At 35.6% G+C, this 17934-nt stretch overlaps 1 protein-coding gene across 5 annotated transcripts in view; it reads left to right on the forward strand.

Moving 5' to 3' along the window:
- Positions 1 to 17934, forward strand: part of LOC134538267 (fatty acid synthase-like) — a 124503-nt gene that overhangs the window by 29630 nt on the left and 76939 nt on the right. For 3 of the 5 annotated variants that reach the window (XM_063379430.1, XM_063379431.1, XM_063379432.1), the window contains 7 exons: positions 1943 to 2181; positions 3742 to 3972; positions 5098 to 5289; positions 6067 to 6195; positions 10924 to 11154; positions 12220 to 12409; positions 17483 to 17712. In XM_063379430.1, the coding sequence (XP_063235500.1) occupies positions 1943 to 2181; positions 3742 to 3972; positions 5098 to 5289; positions 6067 to 6195; positions 10924 to 11154; positions 12220 to 12409; positions 17483 to 17712 (1442 nt within the window). Of the gene's footprint in view, positions 1 to 1942; positions 2182 to 3741; positions 3973 to 5097; positions 5290 to 6066; positions 6196 to 8065; positions 8676 to 10923; positions 11155 to 12219; positions 12410 to 17482; positions 17713 to 17934 lie in introns of those variants that run through there. The other 2 variants (XM_063379433.1, XM_063379434.1) reach the window with 2 other exon arrangements.

A 17934-nucleotide genomic window follows, 5' to 3' on the forward strand; every position in this document is an offset into this window, starting at 1 on the left:
TTACGCTATTAAAGGCCGACGCTTTACATTCAGAGTTCTAGTAGAGTAGTCCTTGGCACTCCCTGGGTGCCAGATGTTAGCGCATCACTAAAATTATTAATTTTAATTGACTGTTTTATAATGAGTGCAAATGTGTTGCATTGTAATTAAATTAATAGAACACTGAGAATTTTTATTTTTGCCAAATGATCTTTTTGAAGTTATTAATAAATAAATATATAATATGAATATCATTGAATTAAATAAAAATTCTTGTAAAAGAATATTCACCAAAATGAATTTTTACCAGATAATTTTTTAACAGTGACTAAATATAATAATATTAATATGATATAAATAGTTAAATAGAATAAAGATCATAAAAATATATATATATATATATATATTGACATCGTCCGGGCCTACGGCCCCCTGTAAGTCCGATATGCCACCGCCCAAACACCATCCACCCTCCATTCAAACCTCCCGCCTACCCGTGCGTACGTGTGCGTGCGTGTGTGCTCGCCCGGCAAGAGGGCGCTGTCGAGCCAGTGCGCCGTACCCCTAAAAACATAAGTATATGTAATTGTGTTGTTGTTTTTATATTCCCTAAGTGCAACGTGACGGCAGATCGGCCGGGAGGGTTTTATGTACTTTTATTTTTTAACTTATATATTAAAATATCATAGTGTTTCCGGACATTCCCGAGGAAACCCGAAGCCAGACAATAATTGAATTTAAATCTTAATAATTATTATTTGTATAATCTTTTCTCTTCATTCAAAAATTGTTACATAATTTTCAATGCTTTCTCGTTATGTTAATTTAATTTCCCGTGGCACGAATTCGCTAATATCTTTTAACGGTAATTGTTTCGGCGGGAGGACGCCATGTTAGTCGAGCGAGCCATGACCTCAGCCCAGTCTTCCGCCATCAATGACCGAGAGCAGACGCATCAGCACTCCGGGAACCTCACCGCTTGTATTCTCTGCCAAGTAATTCTGTTAACTTTAATTTCATTTCAATCGCTTTCTTTTAGTCCTCGGAGCGGCTCTCGGTCGGGGGACTGCTTTATTAATTAATTTACGACCAGTCTCTGTCTTTTTTCTTTGTACTACATAAATCAACATGTGACCACGTGGTGGCTCATCACCAATAAACCGATTCGTGCTGCGGGCATTTTGCATAGCTTCAACCGTGTACTTGTGTGAGCGGAATTAGCGGAATAAATCAGGTGTGTGAATTTCACGTATTATTCTTTTATTTTTAATCTGTGTGACCACGTGGAGAGTGACGGCGTGTGGGACGCCTGAGAGCCCACTTCGTAGGGAAAAGCGTGCCCGACGCTGAGAGCGGGCAGGAATTAGTGCTAGATGTTTTCAAGGGGGGATATCACGTCTCACATGGGCGACGTCACGCCCTGAGTTAGGAGTCTCACCGGGTCCACGTGCCGTACCACGTGGTGGCGCCCACTAGCAATCCACCGTAAAGCCGACCGATCGACCCCCCCTCCGTGTCAATATATATGTTTTTTGCTAATGTGGGTTAATAGCTTAAATCAAAACATTTTTTGTATAAAATGTTTTTTGAATGCTAGTTTTTCAATATAACTTATTATTGTTCATGTTATTTTTTCTTAAGAAACATACTAGAGTTTGCCAATTAACTTTATCTAAATTGTGTATATAATTGGAAAAATTTAAAAAATAACATTTAAACATAAATAAATATGCATTTTCTTGGCTTCTGGGTGTAGGTCGTGTGAGGTAATTATTTTGCGACATTTCTGCAGTCATTGCAGCTGCCATCATCAGGTAGACTAAGTCTGACTAAGTCAGAAACGTCGCAAGACAATTACCTAGCATGGCCTACACCCAGAAGCCAAGAAAATGCAGACAATGGCCATGAAAGCCTGCGATTTTTATAAATAAATACCTTTGTTATTCATTAAATCATTCTCCAGGTGACGGCTACGTTCGCGGCGAATCAGTGGTGGCATGTTATATCCAGAAGAGATCTGAAGCCAGGCGTCTGTACGCTACCATAATAAACACGATGACCAACTGTGACGGGTACAAGGTCGAAGGAATCACTTTTCCTTCTGGGAAAATGCAAAGAAACCTCATCCATCAAGTTTACACGACGGCAAATGTTGATCCAACGGATGTTTCTTATGTCGAAGCTCATGGAACTGGCACACAAGTGAGTTAATTATTATATTTTGTTTTCATTATATCGACATGTGTTGCTCTTTCATATTTTTGTAATTTATTTGAAGTAGGTACACACATACAAAGCATCTACCTCTATAAATCTCAACATATCTCTCTCTCTCTCTCTCTCTCTCTCTCTCTCTATATATATATATATATATCTTTATATATATATCTTTATATATATATCTTTATATATATATCTTTATATATATATCTTTATATATATATCTTTATATATATATCTTTATATATATCTTTATATACATATATCTTTATATATATATCTTTATATATATATCTTTATATATATATCTTTATATATATATATATATCTTTATATAATTATATATTTCTTGTGTGCGTGTGTATGTCACTGACCTCCTCCTAGACGGCTGGACCGATTTTGATGAAATTTTTTGTGTGAGTTCACGGGGATTCGAGGATGGTTTAGATTCACAATTGGATATTCTATCTCGATTCTGAGTTAAGAAAAAACTAAAAAAAACACGCTTTAAAAGCAAAAAACTAAGCATTGTTGATAATTAGCCTCCATGGCAACGGGCTTTTGCATTGTTGTTGCCTTCTGCGTAACCATGGGAAAGGTTTTTGGTAATGGCAGTGGCTTGCCCAAGAGGAGGGGTATGTATAATGAGAAGATACAAAATGTCCAGCGTAGAAATACTTACCGCCATATCCATATCTCACAAAAAGTACATTTGGGCAGGACAATGTCTGTCGGGTCCGCTAGAAAGATATATAGAGATATATACATGTAGAAAGATATATAGAGAGATAGAGATATAAATAGAAAGATAGAAAGAGTTATAGAGATATACATAGAGAGATAGAGAATTAGAGAGATAAAGAGAGATGCTTAGTATACGTTTAAAAAATTACAAAAAAAAATTGATTGAGGCATTGCAACGCATGCCGGGCATTATCTAGAATATATATATATATATATATATATATATCAAACTGTCCACATTCTGAAAAGTCAGGGAAAATACAAGGAAGTTTAAATTGATGGGGTATTGTCAGGGAATTTACTTGAAATCCCGGAAAAGTAATGGAAATTACACAGTTATAGTAATTTTGGGGGAAAATTTTCATGCTCCAATCTGCCATCACCATGACTGTGAAATAATTTTTTTCAGATGGTGTTTTAGTGCATAGTCATACGAACTATAAAATGGCATATGCAATGTTCTGCACACATTAATAAGGGTAATAAAGTAAAATGAAGTCAAATTATTGTATATTCGATTATCTTTCCCATGATTAAAATAATTATTCTTGAAAGAAACATCAATTTAAATTATAGAATTATTTGCCAATTTTTTATAAAAAAAAAAAAAATTACTCGGTATTACCTCGAAAAACGTAGCTATGTGTTGTATGAAGTTACAATATCTTTCTTGTGTTATTACAAACTACCTTTTTTTTTTTTGGCGACTGGTTTCCAAAGGAATCTTTTGTAAATTTTTTTTTTCTGTGTGTTAAGTGCACATGATATAATTGATGTCACTTGTTACATTGTTGACAGGCTGGAGATCCAGAGGAGACCAACACCATAGCGGATTATTTCTGCAGGGGCCGCACAAAGCCCCTGCTGATCGGTTCTATCAAGTCCAACATTGGCCACTCTGAGCCCTCGTCCGGCATGTGTGCTCTCGTGAAGTTGCTGCTGGCCATGGAGACCTCTGTGATACCGCCGAACCTCCACTTCAAAGAACCCAACCCTCAGATCCCGGCGCTGCTGGACGGACGTCTGAAGGTGGGCTGTTGCGACAGGGAAAAAAACAAACAATTATAGTGAGTCTCCCATAGTCGCCAGTGATGTGCACACATCTAACCTCGGTAACGAGCAAATCCATGAGTTCTCGTGTTTGCAAATGAACTTATGATACGAAACTTGGATTTCGAGACGATAAATACCATAAAAGTTTTTGCACACGTCAGAAGTTGTACTTCTGTGGCATTGCTAAAATATCAACCGAAAACATTTCAGAACAAATGTTAAATAACACTACGTATATGTTTGTGTATTTGTTTTTGCTTAAAAGACTGGAATCAGTCTGTAAATATTTTCCTACAAACAAAAATTAATCTTATTGAGCTGAATTAACATTATTATTATATTACAATGTTAAAAAAATGTTATGAGATTTGAACCACGCCCCTTGAGGTAACTAAGGCAGCACTTTGCTAATGTGCTAATGCCTCTTAGAAGAATATGTACTATAGTAATAGTAATGCCAAATTTTATTACGTATTTTAAAACATGAAATTATTTTTTGCTATGGCTATTTTAGTCTACCAAATATATTCCAGGGTAGTTTCACTATCATAAAGTTTCATTTGGCACACCAATACGTTTGGTGTTCACCTCGATGTTTACGAAGTGACTATTACGGGTTTATGTTGCTTCATGGGGGTCCACTATCTTTGTAGCATTTCTGTTCATTGAATTCTGTTCCATAATCACAACAAAAAAAACTCCTACCATATGCCGTATACGGAGAGATAAAATGCCTTTAATGTGCTACATGCCTCGCCATCTTGAATTAATCTTCAATTCAATATGGCGGGGGATGTAGCCTATTGAAAGCTTTTCTTGTAGCTACCCTATGCACAATACAGAATGAGTCCTTAGGCACATCATCACCAGTGATTATGTACATACCTTGTAAATATTGGCCATGGGCCCTTATGAAATAAATCTTTTGGCACGGGTCCCAAAAAAAAAAACTTTTCATTTGAACCTCCCAGTCAAATAATTTTTGATAGAAGTTATGGACCCAACCGACAAGATACACATGACGCACAAAAAAATTGTTTCAGTTTCCACTGTAAGAGACGCACTTCTATATCTCCCTCCTTGTTCCGTGGTTCTATCCAGGTTGTTGACAAGCCAACCGCCTGGGACGGAGGGATGGTGGCCTTGAACTCTTTCGGGTTCGGGGGCAGCAACTCGCACATGCTCCTCAACTGGAACTGCAAGTCCAAGTCCCCATCAGTCCGAGACAACATGCCGCGTCTCGTTGTGTTCTCAGGGCGCACCGAAGAAGGAGTGACTAGAGCATTGGAGAAAGTGAGTAGAACGCTAATTAGATACGAATTCGAATTGCCCGATTTTGAAAAAATTCCGTTGACGAAGCTGTCTTCCAATCCAGATGCTAGGTACCCTTACACCACACTGTAATTTTTTTTTGTAATTGTAACAAATATTCATGTAATATTACAGATATTTGTAAATTTGCACATGAAAACAACAATCACTACGAAATATTGTTCACAATAATTTTGGGTTCAAATTCTTACCCTGGCATTTATGGTTTTTTGTTGTCCCAGTACCTCCAATACTTAAAGTTTTTTGTAAACTGAATAGCTTTCCGGTATTAACTGCACACACAATAAGCATGATACAACAAAATAAAGTCAAATTGTTGAATATTTGATTATCTTTTCCATGTTTTAAAAAAAAAATATTTTTGAATGAAACATCAATTAAAATATAAAATAATGTGCCACTTTTCGTAATAAATACTCAATACTGCAAAAATAACCATAGTCATATGTTGTATAAAGTTGCAATATCTTTCTTGTAGTTTTAAAAACTATTTCTTGGCAACTGGTTTCCAAAAGAATTTTTATGTAAGAGTACAGAATTTATTTTTCTGTGCACCACTTAGTGCTCTTTAAATCTTATATCAAAGATAATGTCAAAATGCCACGGTTCCAATTTACAATGAACCCTTTAATGTGCCTTTCATGCTCAGGGGAAGAGTGGTATCCTCACAATCCATTCTAAATATCTATGAACTAAAATCGTTATGTGTTTACTTTATTGAATTTCTTTTGTCTCCAGATTGAAAAAATGCCATTAGACGACGAGCTTAACAGTTTGCTTCACAACGTGCACAAGAGAAATATTGCCGGTCACAGCTATAGAGGATACACAGTGCTCGGCAGTAGCAACTCTGTACGAGAAATAAAGGTGAGAGATTTAGCCTACAAGTTTTCTTAAAATTAACACTTTTGCATTTAGCCACTAGCTTTAGTTCGTTTTGTTGATCAGGAGAAATTTGTGCATGGTTTTTCTCGTGCACTCATACACTCATTGTGAGATTTTTATTTTTGAAGTGAAACTTCTTTGGACATGATGACTAAAATTTTAAGGCCGAATTTTAGTGAAATGTTTATGACACGTAAAGGATGGAGAATAGGTACTTGGCCAAAGAGATATAATGGGAGCACTATGCTATATACATTTCTGGGCTCGTTTTTATTTTCCTATTTGTGCAATGAATCGTCCACCTCCCAACAAGAAAATAGAACCATATGTATGAACGAAAGAATAAGACAGAGAGCCTGCGCATGCGCTTCTTTCTGAAAATAGCTATAGGTATTCAAACAGTCAGCTGTAAATTCCTTGAATTATATATTTTCTACCAGCACGCTTGCGTTCGTCCTTGTTCAACCAGCAGCGTAGAGAGTGTTCTTGAGACAGTCCCTGCATTTCCCACAGAGGTAGTGCTATCTGTTGTGAATTTCATATATCGTTGAGTGATTTGGCATGTTCAAAATGCCAGAATTGTTTGAAGAAACAGTAACACTCACAGTTGTTCTTTTTTGGTGTATTTCAACAATGAGTAATATTTATTGTGAATTAATCATTACTACACCTATCCCTCATTTAGCACGTCTTCAGATTGCGCGGATTCATTTAGCGCGATGTGAATTTTACTGCCCCTGTCTTGAATAGCACGTCTGTAAATTTCTGTTAGCACGAAATCTCGGCAGGCAAAAAAAAAAAGTCTGTTTCAACTTCTGTAAACAAGAGATGTGCCGTGGGATACAGTTAGCCAAACAAGGGGGGTAGAGATGCATGTGCAGGTCTGTCTATGCTATTGGCTGTTGTACAAACATCAGCTATGGCGTATGTCGCCGTTTTCGCCTGGCCACAAACCGGGCCGTGAACTCTAGCCAGTGGCAGGGAATTCACTCAAACAAAAGCAACGTCTGCCCATTCAGCTGCCGGTAACTGTATGTGCTTGATCACTCATAATGCATCATGTTCAAGTATTTGAGACAAAACTAGAAGTATTACGGCGTGCAGATTGTCATGAAGGCCATGCTTATGTTGGTCACATTTTAGTTTTAAAGCAAGTCAACCGTGCGCACAATCGTACAAAATAAGGACTCTTACCAAAATTTATATGTATTAGTCTGATGCTGTTGGTTGTACTAGCGGGAATATATTTAACATTAGATACCGGAACAGAAATGACCAGATGATTCACGTGGAAAAGGTTGTTAAATGAATTTTGCAATGAAAAAAATAATCATTGGCCCTGACAGGATTGGTGTGAACCAGGTGGTGATACGCACAAGCACTTTAAGTTTTGAAAAATTAAAATGTAATTATCCGGACAGTAATATCGGTTTCACTGTCAGTAAAGAATGGTTTGGTAAGGTAAGCGACATGAGTTGAAGGTCTCGCCCGGGCGGGCAAGTCAGCCAGCCGACTGATGATAAAGTACATAACCACGTATCTCCCGTTACGCCATGACGTATTTGTCATACAGAGTCTGATTGGAGGCATATAAAGATAAATGGTGTGACATATTTATAGTTGAGTGTTATTCAACGCATTTATATTACGTAAAGTATTTTTTCCTACACAATTTTGGAACACATTAAATAAATTAGCCTTGCTATTTATGGAAACTAGTGGTGCACCGATGCGGATACCGATGAATCGTAATCGGCGATTATGGGTACTTACCGATTAATCGTAATCGGCGATTATCTTAACGATTACTTTGCCGATTATTTACGTCCCGGCGTAAAGTAGGTTCTTACCGTGTACTATTTTGTTACACATTTTAGGACGAAATACGGTAATATTTGTATATATTACAAAATTCATCTAAATCCGTCATATCATAATTACAGATATTTCGTTAAGTTTAATAAATCTCATTGCCTCTAACAATAAAAAATAAATTTTTCCTACACGTTTATTTACGTTTTGTGTTTTGTTCTGTCTTTTGTTTAGTGGCCTTGTACACTACCTATAGCCAGAGACGTAAAATAGATGGCACGCAATCAAAATACCACATACAGTTGCAGTGGATTCTATGACAATCGATGTTTTAGAGTCGTAGTAACGGTTAAAAATCGTGGTCCCGATACCTTCTAGTTTTTATCACTGCGTTTTACAAACTCGTTATGGGCGTCTTTGGTAACATTATCCGTTTGTTATTTGTATGTGACGTGAAAAGTGAAAAAGTATTTATAATTTTATATATTCAGTCAACATAAATAAAATCACATGTGCTAGAATTGGTTTTTAGTCATTTTTATATAATTATAGTGAGATGGCGAGTAGGGAGAAAAAAAAGTGAAGTGTGGAAACCTGTTTCTATAAACTCAAGTGAACAAAATAAAGCAGCATGTTTACATTGTTAAACGGTAATTTCTTGATGCAACCTTATGTGATAGTCGATAATAATGCTAGGTTTCCGCAACAAAAACTTACCCATTGTAAATTACAATTATTAGACTGTAGTTCAAGTTGTTTACGATAACAAATATGTATAAATAGAAGTTAATTTAATTTACACTTTGCAATGACTTAATAGTGTATTTTATATATTTTTATACTGTTATTATAACCGTATTCTCAATTTTACCTAATCTTGTTATTAAATTCACATGGGAATAAAAATTTTTGTGTGCATTATTACACTTAAAAAAATTTCTTCATTATAATCGGTAACTGAATCGGTATCTGCCGATTATTGCTCTCATAATCGGTAATTGAATCGGTAATCGGTAAAGTCATATCGGTGCACCACTAATGGAAACTAATGCTTCAGAATACGCAATTTTGAATAACATGAGCATTTTTATGAACAAATTAGTCGTTCTAAATGAGGGATAGGTGTATTGATTGATCAATAATTCTTGATACCCTGAGCAATTATTTTTAAGAGAGTAATAATATTGTTAATTCATGTTTAATTATTTATTTTTATTTTCATCAAATTTTTATAGTAAATTGAAAAAAAAAGGTTAGGATTCTTAAATACTTAATAAAGAAATTTAAAAAAAACATTTCACTGTGTTATTTTAAGAACATAATCTTCTTTCTGTCTTTTTCTCTGCCATTTTACCCTCACCTCTGACAATATATTACGAGTCTAGCCAAAGGCATTTCACTTCTATCACATGTACTGAGTTAAATACACTTTTTTTTTTTTAACTCCGTTTGCGAAAGGCAATGGCGGATCATCGTAGAATCATCCTGTGTATTACGCTCCAGTTACAACATTGTCATTTCCTCTGTGGCAACGGCCTAATGCAGGTATCTTTATCAATAAAAATCTGAACATCCATTAGACTGCAATGTGGTATGTAAGCGCGAGCAGTTTTCTTCCTTGTTATTTGGTGGTCGTCTGCAAGAGAAGACATTGCCTTATTTGGCCGGGCTACTCAGGATGCGTTTGCAGATTTGTGAGTTCTGGTCTAGAGGTCCTAGGGATTTGTTTGTCATGCAAACCTCTAACTGGTTGTGGACAAAAATAATTTATTTTTGAAGTATACATTATAGAAATATTTTTGAAAGATAGTGATCACAGACTGTTCAATTAGATAGTGTAAATAATAAATAAATAATTTTAAACAGACACACAGACACACAGACACAGACACACATGGACACACACAGACACACACAGACACAGACACACACACAGACACATGCACAGAGACACACACACAGACACATACACAGATACACACACACAGACACATACACAGATACAAACACACACACGCATACACACACATACATACACACACACAAGCAAAATTGTAGAAGGTACCGATGATAATTAGGTATGTAGTATATGTAGTATAAATGAAACAATTTTAAAGGGTTAATTCTTAATATTGACAGTGACACCATTCTGTTTTTGCACATACTGATTGCTCTCTGATGTTTTTCTGTTTTGTTTGTTTCTTATGATAGAAGGGTTATGTTTGTTTAGTGTACATGTCCTGTGCTAAAAGGGCCAATGTGTTAGTGATATAAATAAATTAAGTTATATCATAAATTGAAACTACATGAATTACAACTTACTAAACATATAGTATATCATAGATTCACAAATAGCAGCAGCTACTATGCATTATTTTATTTCCTATAATTGAATTAACTAGTTTTACAACTTGCATAACACTATTTTTTATATTGTTTGTGTATGCTTACAAGCAACACAATAATACTTGTAAGTGGTGACTTTGCAGTCTTACCATACACATGCATCACTTCTGATCTCTATATATTTTGTTTACTACAACTCTCTCATACTATCTATCTATACATATATACACAACATACACTGTAATACTATTTATAACTCAACAGTTTCTTTACATAATTCTGGGATATTTGTGTTAACCGTCACGTAATTGTTGACCCTTGGAACAAAAACAACTTTGCATTACATAAAAACCATACATACTTATGTATTAAACAAGTTAACTAGCTTTATAATTCCTATGTAATTTTTAGGGACTGTGAAAACACTTAGCATTAATGTAAGTTATGTATTAGCAGCATTTTTATTAAAGAGGTTTCACTGCATTTAATAAAATTTGCATTTACACTCACAAGTTCTTAACAGGAATTCTGCTTCGTCTGTTATGTTGGCAGATTTGTAACGGCAAGAAGAGACCCGTATGTTTACTGTTCTCCGGATTGGACGCGCAGTGGCCCAGCATGGCCAAGGACATGATGCAGCTCCCTGTGTTTCGGAACAGCATTCAGAAATGCGCCGAGGCCTTGAAAACTCAAGGAGTCGATTTATACAACGTAGTTGCCAATGGTTCCGAAGAAACGTTGAGAAACGTGGTCAGTGCTTTCATCGGAATCGTTGCTGTACAGGTGAGAACCTTGCCATTTAAGAGAAAAGTCATTAAAATATTGCGCCATGGAAATTTACATGATTAATTCTCTTTATTTTGCATCGAAAAATGAAAATCGACATGTAATTTCCCACCTGAAGCAGGGTCTACGTGGTTGGAATGGGGCTGATACAGGAGTCGGCTGTCCTACCCGAGGGACAGACCTTTCGTCACGGCCATCTTAAAGAATGTGTAAGGTGGGATGAGATAGGGTATGGAGCAGTGACGAATGAATTGGCTGGGGAAATGGAAGTGCCCCCGTGGAAACCTGAAATTCCCAGCCGGAAATCCTATCCGGATCACCTTTGTGGGAGACGTGTGTTCTGACCACGCAGACACCGTTCCTCTTCTTTATTTTGCACTAGCCAGCTCCTATCAAACCGGAAATAGAAGTTCCTTCGAATTCCCATAACCTTCTGGGACATTCTAAAACATCTTCAAAAATCACGGAACATTCTGGAACTTTCTCGAATATCCTGAAACATATTGAACATTCTGGGAAATTCTGGAACATTTTAGAGCATTCTAGTACCTTCTGTAATATTCTATAAAATCATATACCCTTCTGGAAACTTCTGAAAATTATGGAACATTCTATAACATTTTCAGACTTTCTATAACATGGAACATTCTGAAATATTCTTGAACTTTGTGAACATTCTTGAACCTTCTGGCAGGTTCTATAACATTCTGGAACCTTTTAAAGCATTTTGGATCATTCTGGCTATTCTTGGCCACTTTGGCACTTCACCGACTTCCCGTAAGAAGTCCATTGACACTCACATCTTCGAACCCAACCCCTGCAGTTCCAAACCAAAATCTTCTTCATGAATGGGGGATGGAGGGCTACCATACCATATAATCCCCATGAGGCTTTGGGGGTGGGTTGTGTAGTTATAGCGGCTCGCAAGGAAAAAGATGCTTACATTTGTTATATATATATTGATTAACGTTGATAAATTTTCATGAAAATTGAAATGTATAACACGGTGTGTTAAGTAAATCTCGATACCTTTGAGGTAAAATCTATTACACTTGCTTCCAGATCGCACTCGTAGACGTCCTGAGATTGCTTGGCATCACTTTCGACAGCATCGTGGGCTGCTCCGTAGGAGAAATAACTTCTGCTTATGCCGACGGTTCCCTCTCAGCTGAACAAACCATTCTCACAGCTTTCTTCGCAGGAAAGGCGATTTGCGATGCCAAGCTCCCTCCAGGAGCCATGATTGATGTGGGTAAGTTACACGCGACATGGACGTGGCTTGAATGTCAAGTGAATCTAAATTGGCGTATTTGCAGGACCACACAGAAGAAAAAATTTAGTTTACAAAAGATTTGTTTGGAAATCAATTGCCAAAAAATTGTTTATAATTGCCAAAAAATTGTTTATAATAGTAAATGGCTATGATTATATTTGCATTTATGAAATAAGTTTTTCTGTATAACACTGACTATCTCTTATGGAAATTGGCACATAATTTTATATTTTAATTGATGTGTCAGTCGAGCATATTTTTTTTCTAAATCATGGAAAAGATAATAAAGTATTGAAGGCCATTGAACCGTTTGACTTTTATTTGGTTGTATTATGCTTATTAATGTGCACAGTTAACACTGGAAAACTATTTAGGGAACGGTTATCATATAACTTGAACTATTGGAGGTACTGGGACAACACGCAGTATTAATGCCCGCGTGAGAATCTGAACCCAGTATTACTGCGAACACTATTTTGTAGTGATGGTTGTTTTCATGTAAAAGTACAAATTTACAAATATCTATAATTTTACATGAATAATATTTGTTCCATTTACAAAAAAAAATTAATGTGAGGCATGAAATTTATAATGGTTTCAGCCATACAAAAATTAAAATGGTATACTTAACCATTATTGGTGGGGTAAGAAGTTAAGAATTGAATCAATGTTAATCTTTGAAAATTTTAGCATTGTGGCTGTCAGTTGTAGAGTATGTTGTAGTAGGTAATGTTTTCCAGTAGTTCCTTATTTTGTTGTGGTATTTATTTTTTAATACAATTGCATGCATTTTTGTGTAAGTAATACTTACGAAATGTGAATTGAAAAGGTACAGTGATCTTTACTCTAAGCTTATTGCATCTGCTATGTGCATACTATAAGCATTACCTAAAGGTTTTAGGCTAAATTCGTGAGAAATATATAATTGTTCAGATTTAAGCTTAAAAATTTACATTAAATTCAGGAAAATTAAAGCGAAGAATTGTAGGGGATAATTTTAGTCCTAAGCCCACATTAAGTATGCTATTATTTACTAAAATTTTTAAAGTAGTAGCAATAAAATATGTTAGTAATATGAGAATAATATACTTTATATTGTTACGTTTTCGCACACCAGATCATTTTGTCACATAAATCAAAACAAAAAAAAAGTTTATTACGATGTAACCTGTATTATCCTTGTGGTGAGATCTAATTGGGAATATAACCTGGGGTAAGTTATACCAATTTGGTATGTACTGTAGTTAAATTATATTTCTTTAGCTTATATACATAATTAATTTCTGTAATGTGAACATCGTCCTAACTAGGAATGTTAAAAATTTATAGATGAAGATCCTCAAGTATATGAAAGTGATTATACAGTAAGTCCTCTATTTACGTCGTACCGATTTACGTCGTTTCGGATTAACGTCGCTAATGCAGAGCTGCCAACCATTACGGATTTTCCGTAATTATTACGGATTTTAACCCCGAATTACGGAATTACGGAACATCGCTAGTTTATTACGGAAACGAGGCTTTGTGCTGCATGGTAACGGAAAAATTTACGTTTCTGCTGTGCGTGTTTCGTGAACGCTGTTTGAATACTTCGCTTGGTTGCTCAAATAACGGAACTAGTAAGTGTGCGCATGTTCGATGTACTGTCGAAATAAGTAAATTAATTCTCGTGTTTTCAAATAATAATGGGATGGTATTACGTCCGTTGTACGATACAACTAGTACATATCCTCGGACTTATCGTTTGAAGGCTACTTACATCACGATAATTTTTGTACGGTACTTTGGCTAACCTGTGTTGTATTAATTTGTTTCTTGAAAGCCATTTTTTTCATCATAGTGTTTTTGTCCGGTTTTTGTCGTGTCTACAGACGTGAAAATTTTTTTATTTTTTTCGATAGTGTTGTGTTCTTCAGTGCCGGTTGTAGAAATGAAGCGTGTGACAGAATAATGTGCATCTGTGGGAAAAAACACGCAAGACTTCAGAACTTTCCACTTAAATATTCAAAAGAATGGCCATGATTGTCGTTTTCAAATGTTTGGAACGCCACGGTTTTGTAATGTATGCGCGTGTGACTTTTCGATTGCACATGGTGAAAGGGATGACTGTAGACGGCATATTGAATCAAAGAAACATGCAGAACATTTTAAAGCCGTGACTAGCAATAAATCTATATCTTCGTTTTTTCGCTACATCTGAAGAAACGAAAGTAACGAACGCAGTTATTGTTTACAAGTCCTTGTGTTTGTCTTGTTTGTTTACATGACATTTCTTATCGAACCAGGATAAAAGAAGCAAATAAAAAGACAGTTGTTTTAAAGTTTAACTTTGAATACATTGAATTGAAGATTCAAAATATCCAGTAAAATTATTAATATTTCTTACATATTCAGATGATTGTATTGTTCAAATAGATTTTTTTATGTATTAATTTGCATTGTATTCATATTTTTCTTTTTCTTTTGCATATTATTGTCGTTGTTTTATCTTGTGAGTGTGTTATAATGCCCCAGGAAAAATTTATCGTGCATGATTGACGCGTACTTTTTTCATATACCTAATTGCCATTACTGATGGGTGTGATTTGAGGTTGGCAGCTCTGCGTAATGTTTGAGTACTCATGTTTCAATTTAAGTTGTCGCCGATTCACAATAACGTCGTTTACAATGACCGTAAATCTTTATTTTAACCAAAACACCGTATATAATTCGTTTATAATTCTTTGTTTCCTTCGGTAGTTAATTTATGCTATGTAGCGTAAGCTACACGTTCACCGCCTTATCTTATCATACATCATGAGGGACGCTTCCTGCTCTCCGCTGCTCTCCGCGCTGTGATGCAATACTACCAGCCCGCCCGCTCGGCCACCCACGTATCTCACACGTAGAAGTGTTATCTACTTCCCGCAATGACACAGCATTTTCTCCTACCCCTTTTCGTCCAACTCCTTGGCACTTCAGTCGCTATGATATCATTGAGTTGGCCGGAGTTTTAAACGTGCCGTTGTTACGTAAAATGATATAATTTATATTGTTTGCGTCGTAAATTTAAAGTAGTGTTTCTCATGAAAAATATTTTACATTGATTTTTATTAGAATTATTCCCGTACGTAAATTGTAAGAATTGCGCCGCCCTATTGTATAACCTCTTTTAGGTGTTTATTACTTCATGTGATTATTTTAAATCAAGGGCTCTCAATGTTTGTCATACTTATAATACTTTTATTGTATGTATGCATTTCTTTTGACTTTGTTCTTTCCAGCCTTTAAAAGAAAACAGTTGTTTTCTCCCGCGAATGACTCAAAGTAAAATCTGTGTAGCGCTAAACCACTTTGTATCCTTACACTTTGAATGCATTATGCGTTTATATTACGTACAGTATGTATGTACTATATAACTGTTTTTATATTTCAATCAATAAAGGCAATAAAGCAGCTGGTTAAATAACCATTCTATAAAGCTGAGAAGTACTAGTTGGACTTGTTTCCCACGCTGTCGGTTGTAATTTGCTGATAAAATTGCCCGTTGTCACGTCTGTATGCCAGCGCTTCCGGCCGACCTTGGGCCGTGGTCGGCCGGTGGCATGAAACATGGCTCATTTTGCGTCGTTTCTATTTACGTCGCGGTTTTCAGGAACGTAACCCCGACATAAACCGAGGACTTACTGTATCTTCAAGGATACAAGCAATGTGTCCACTTTTAGAACACTTTACTGAATGTTTTTTTTTAAATAGTGTTATTGATGATTGATGAAGTTTACTTGAATCTACGTTTTCCACTCTAAACGTGGGTCATAATAATGAAATAAAGGAAAATATAAATAAAAAACCACAGGAAAAAAAAAGAAACAGGCTTGGAAACCAAATATAATGATCATAGTGCCTATCTAAAAAATAGTTGTACTGAACCAAATTACAACAGCTAGGTACACTAACAGAAATAACAGGTTAGTGTTACAAATCCCTGCCAGAAAATTAGCAATGATGGAAGAGTAAGTATTGTTTGCAAAAAATAGTGAACAAAATTTACCAAATAGACAGAACTACACTAAGTTGAGTATTGTAAATATAATTTAAAAAAAAAATTACCTCCATTGTTTATAAATTACCACAACTGTTTACAAATTACCACCATTGTTTACAAATTACTACCATTGTTTACAAATTACTACCATTGCAGTAATTACCACAGTTACCACAAACTACCACAATTGTTTACAAAATTACCACAACTGTTTTCAAATTACCACCATTGAAAGCCATAACTGTTTAGTGATTGCAAGTTTTAGGTATGCTAATGCATTGCTGTGCATTAAAAAATTTCCTATACTTATGAAAAAATTACAGTATATTCGGTGTGTGTTTAAAAAAGATACTGTGAATGAATTTTTATAGCAGCAACTGCTGATGCTGCATCTATTTGAAGTAATAAGCCCAATAGCCCGATCCGTTGAGATAGTCAGTGTCAAGTTTGAACAAGTTGTGACTTGACAGCCGGCTTCCAGGGCCGGAAGAGTGAGGTCGTGTTAACCGTGACTGTCGCGCAACATGTCATGGATTTTGAACAACACATTAACATCAAATTTTCGTTTTTGGTAAATGGAGGCCGGGAAAAAATGTTGTGCTAAAAGGAAAATGTTTCAACACCATTACTGACATTGAGAGGATACAACGGAGTAACTGAAAGCCCTTCCGAAAAACCTTCCAGAAATGCTTCCAATCATGGAATCAACATTGGGATGTGTGTGCACAGCTAGCTAAGGAGAGTATTTTAATGAAGTAGGTCAATTCAAATTTTATGTAAGCTTTTTACTTTGTTTGTAATAAAATTATTCACCGTATTTTTTTTTATCATAGCTCTTATAGTATAGGTGTCTGACAAATACACTAGTCCGAATTTTCAATATATTTGAGAGTCATGCTTACTGGTACTTTAAGTAACTTGATCCTGAATTTAATTAATAGAACACTAAATAATAAGTAAACACTCAGACAAATAGTTATAACTTTTTTTGTATTAATTTCGGTGTTTGTTTATTAAACATGTTTCAGAGCTCTCAGCTGAGGAAGTTATGAAGAGGTTGCCACCAAAAATCAGTGTGGCGTGTGATTATGGCAATAACCATATATTATTATCGGGACCACAAAATGAAATAAGGAATTTTAAAACACGGCTGGAAAAAGATGGTATTCGTGCTACTGAAATTGAATCCTTTGGTGTCTCTCTCCACAGCCAACAAATGAATGCAGTGTCTTCATTGCTGACCAAGTATCTACAAAAGGTTTGAACTCTTAACCTAATCCAAATGAATCCAAAGTGACAGTTTCCTCGTGCAGATAAATTGTGTTTATGGTAAAACTGTGATGATGTCGCAATAGCAAGAAATACATAACAAAATAAAAATCAAAATTATTTCCCTTTTTCCTTAGAACATATCTCCATGACAACAATTTGTTTATTAGAGTCAGTAATGTTAATTTTAGTGCTGCAATGATAGCCATGT

The sequence above is a fragment of the Bacillus rossius genome, chromosome 13, assembly GCF_032445375.1.
Source record: "Bacillus rossius redtenbacheri isolate Brsri chromosome 13, Brsri_v3, whole genome shotgun sequence".
In the NCBI taxonomy this organism is placed as follows: Eukaryota; Metazoa; Arthropoda; class Insecta; order Phasmatodea; family Bacillidae; genus Bacillus; species Bacillus rossius.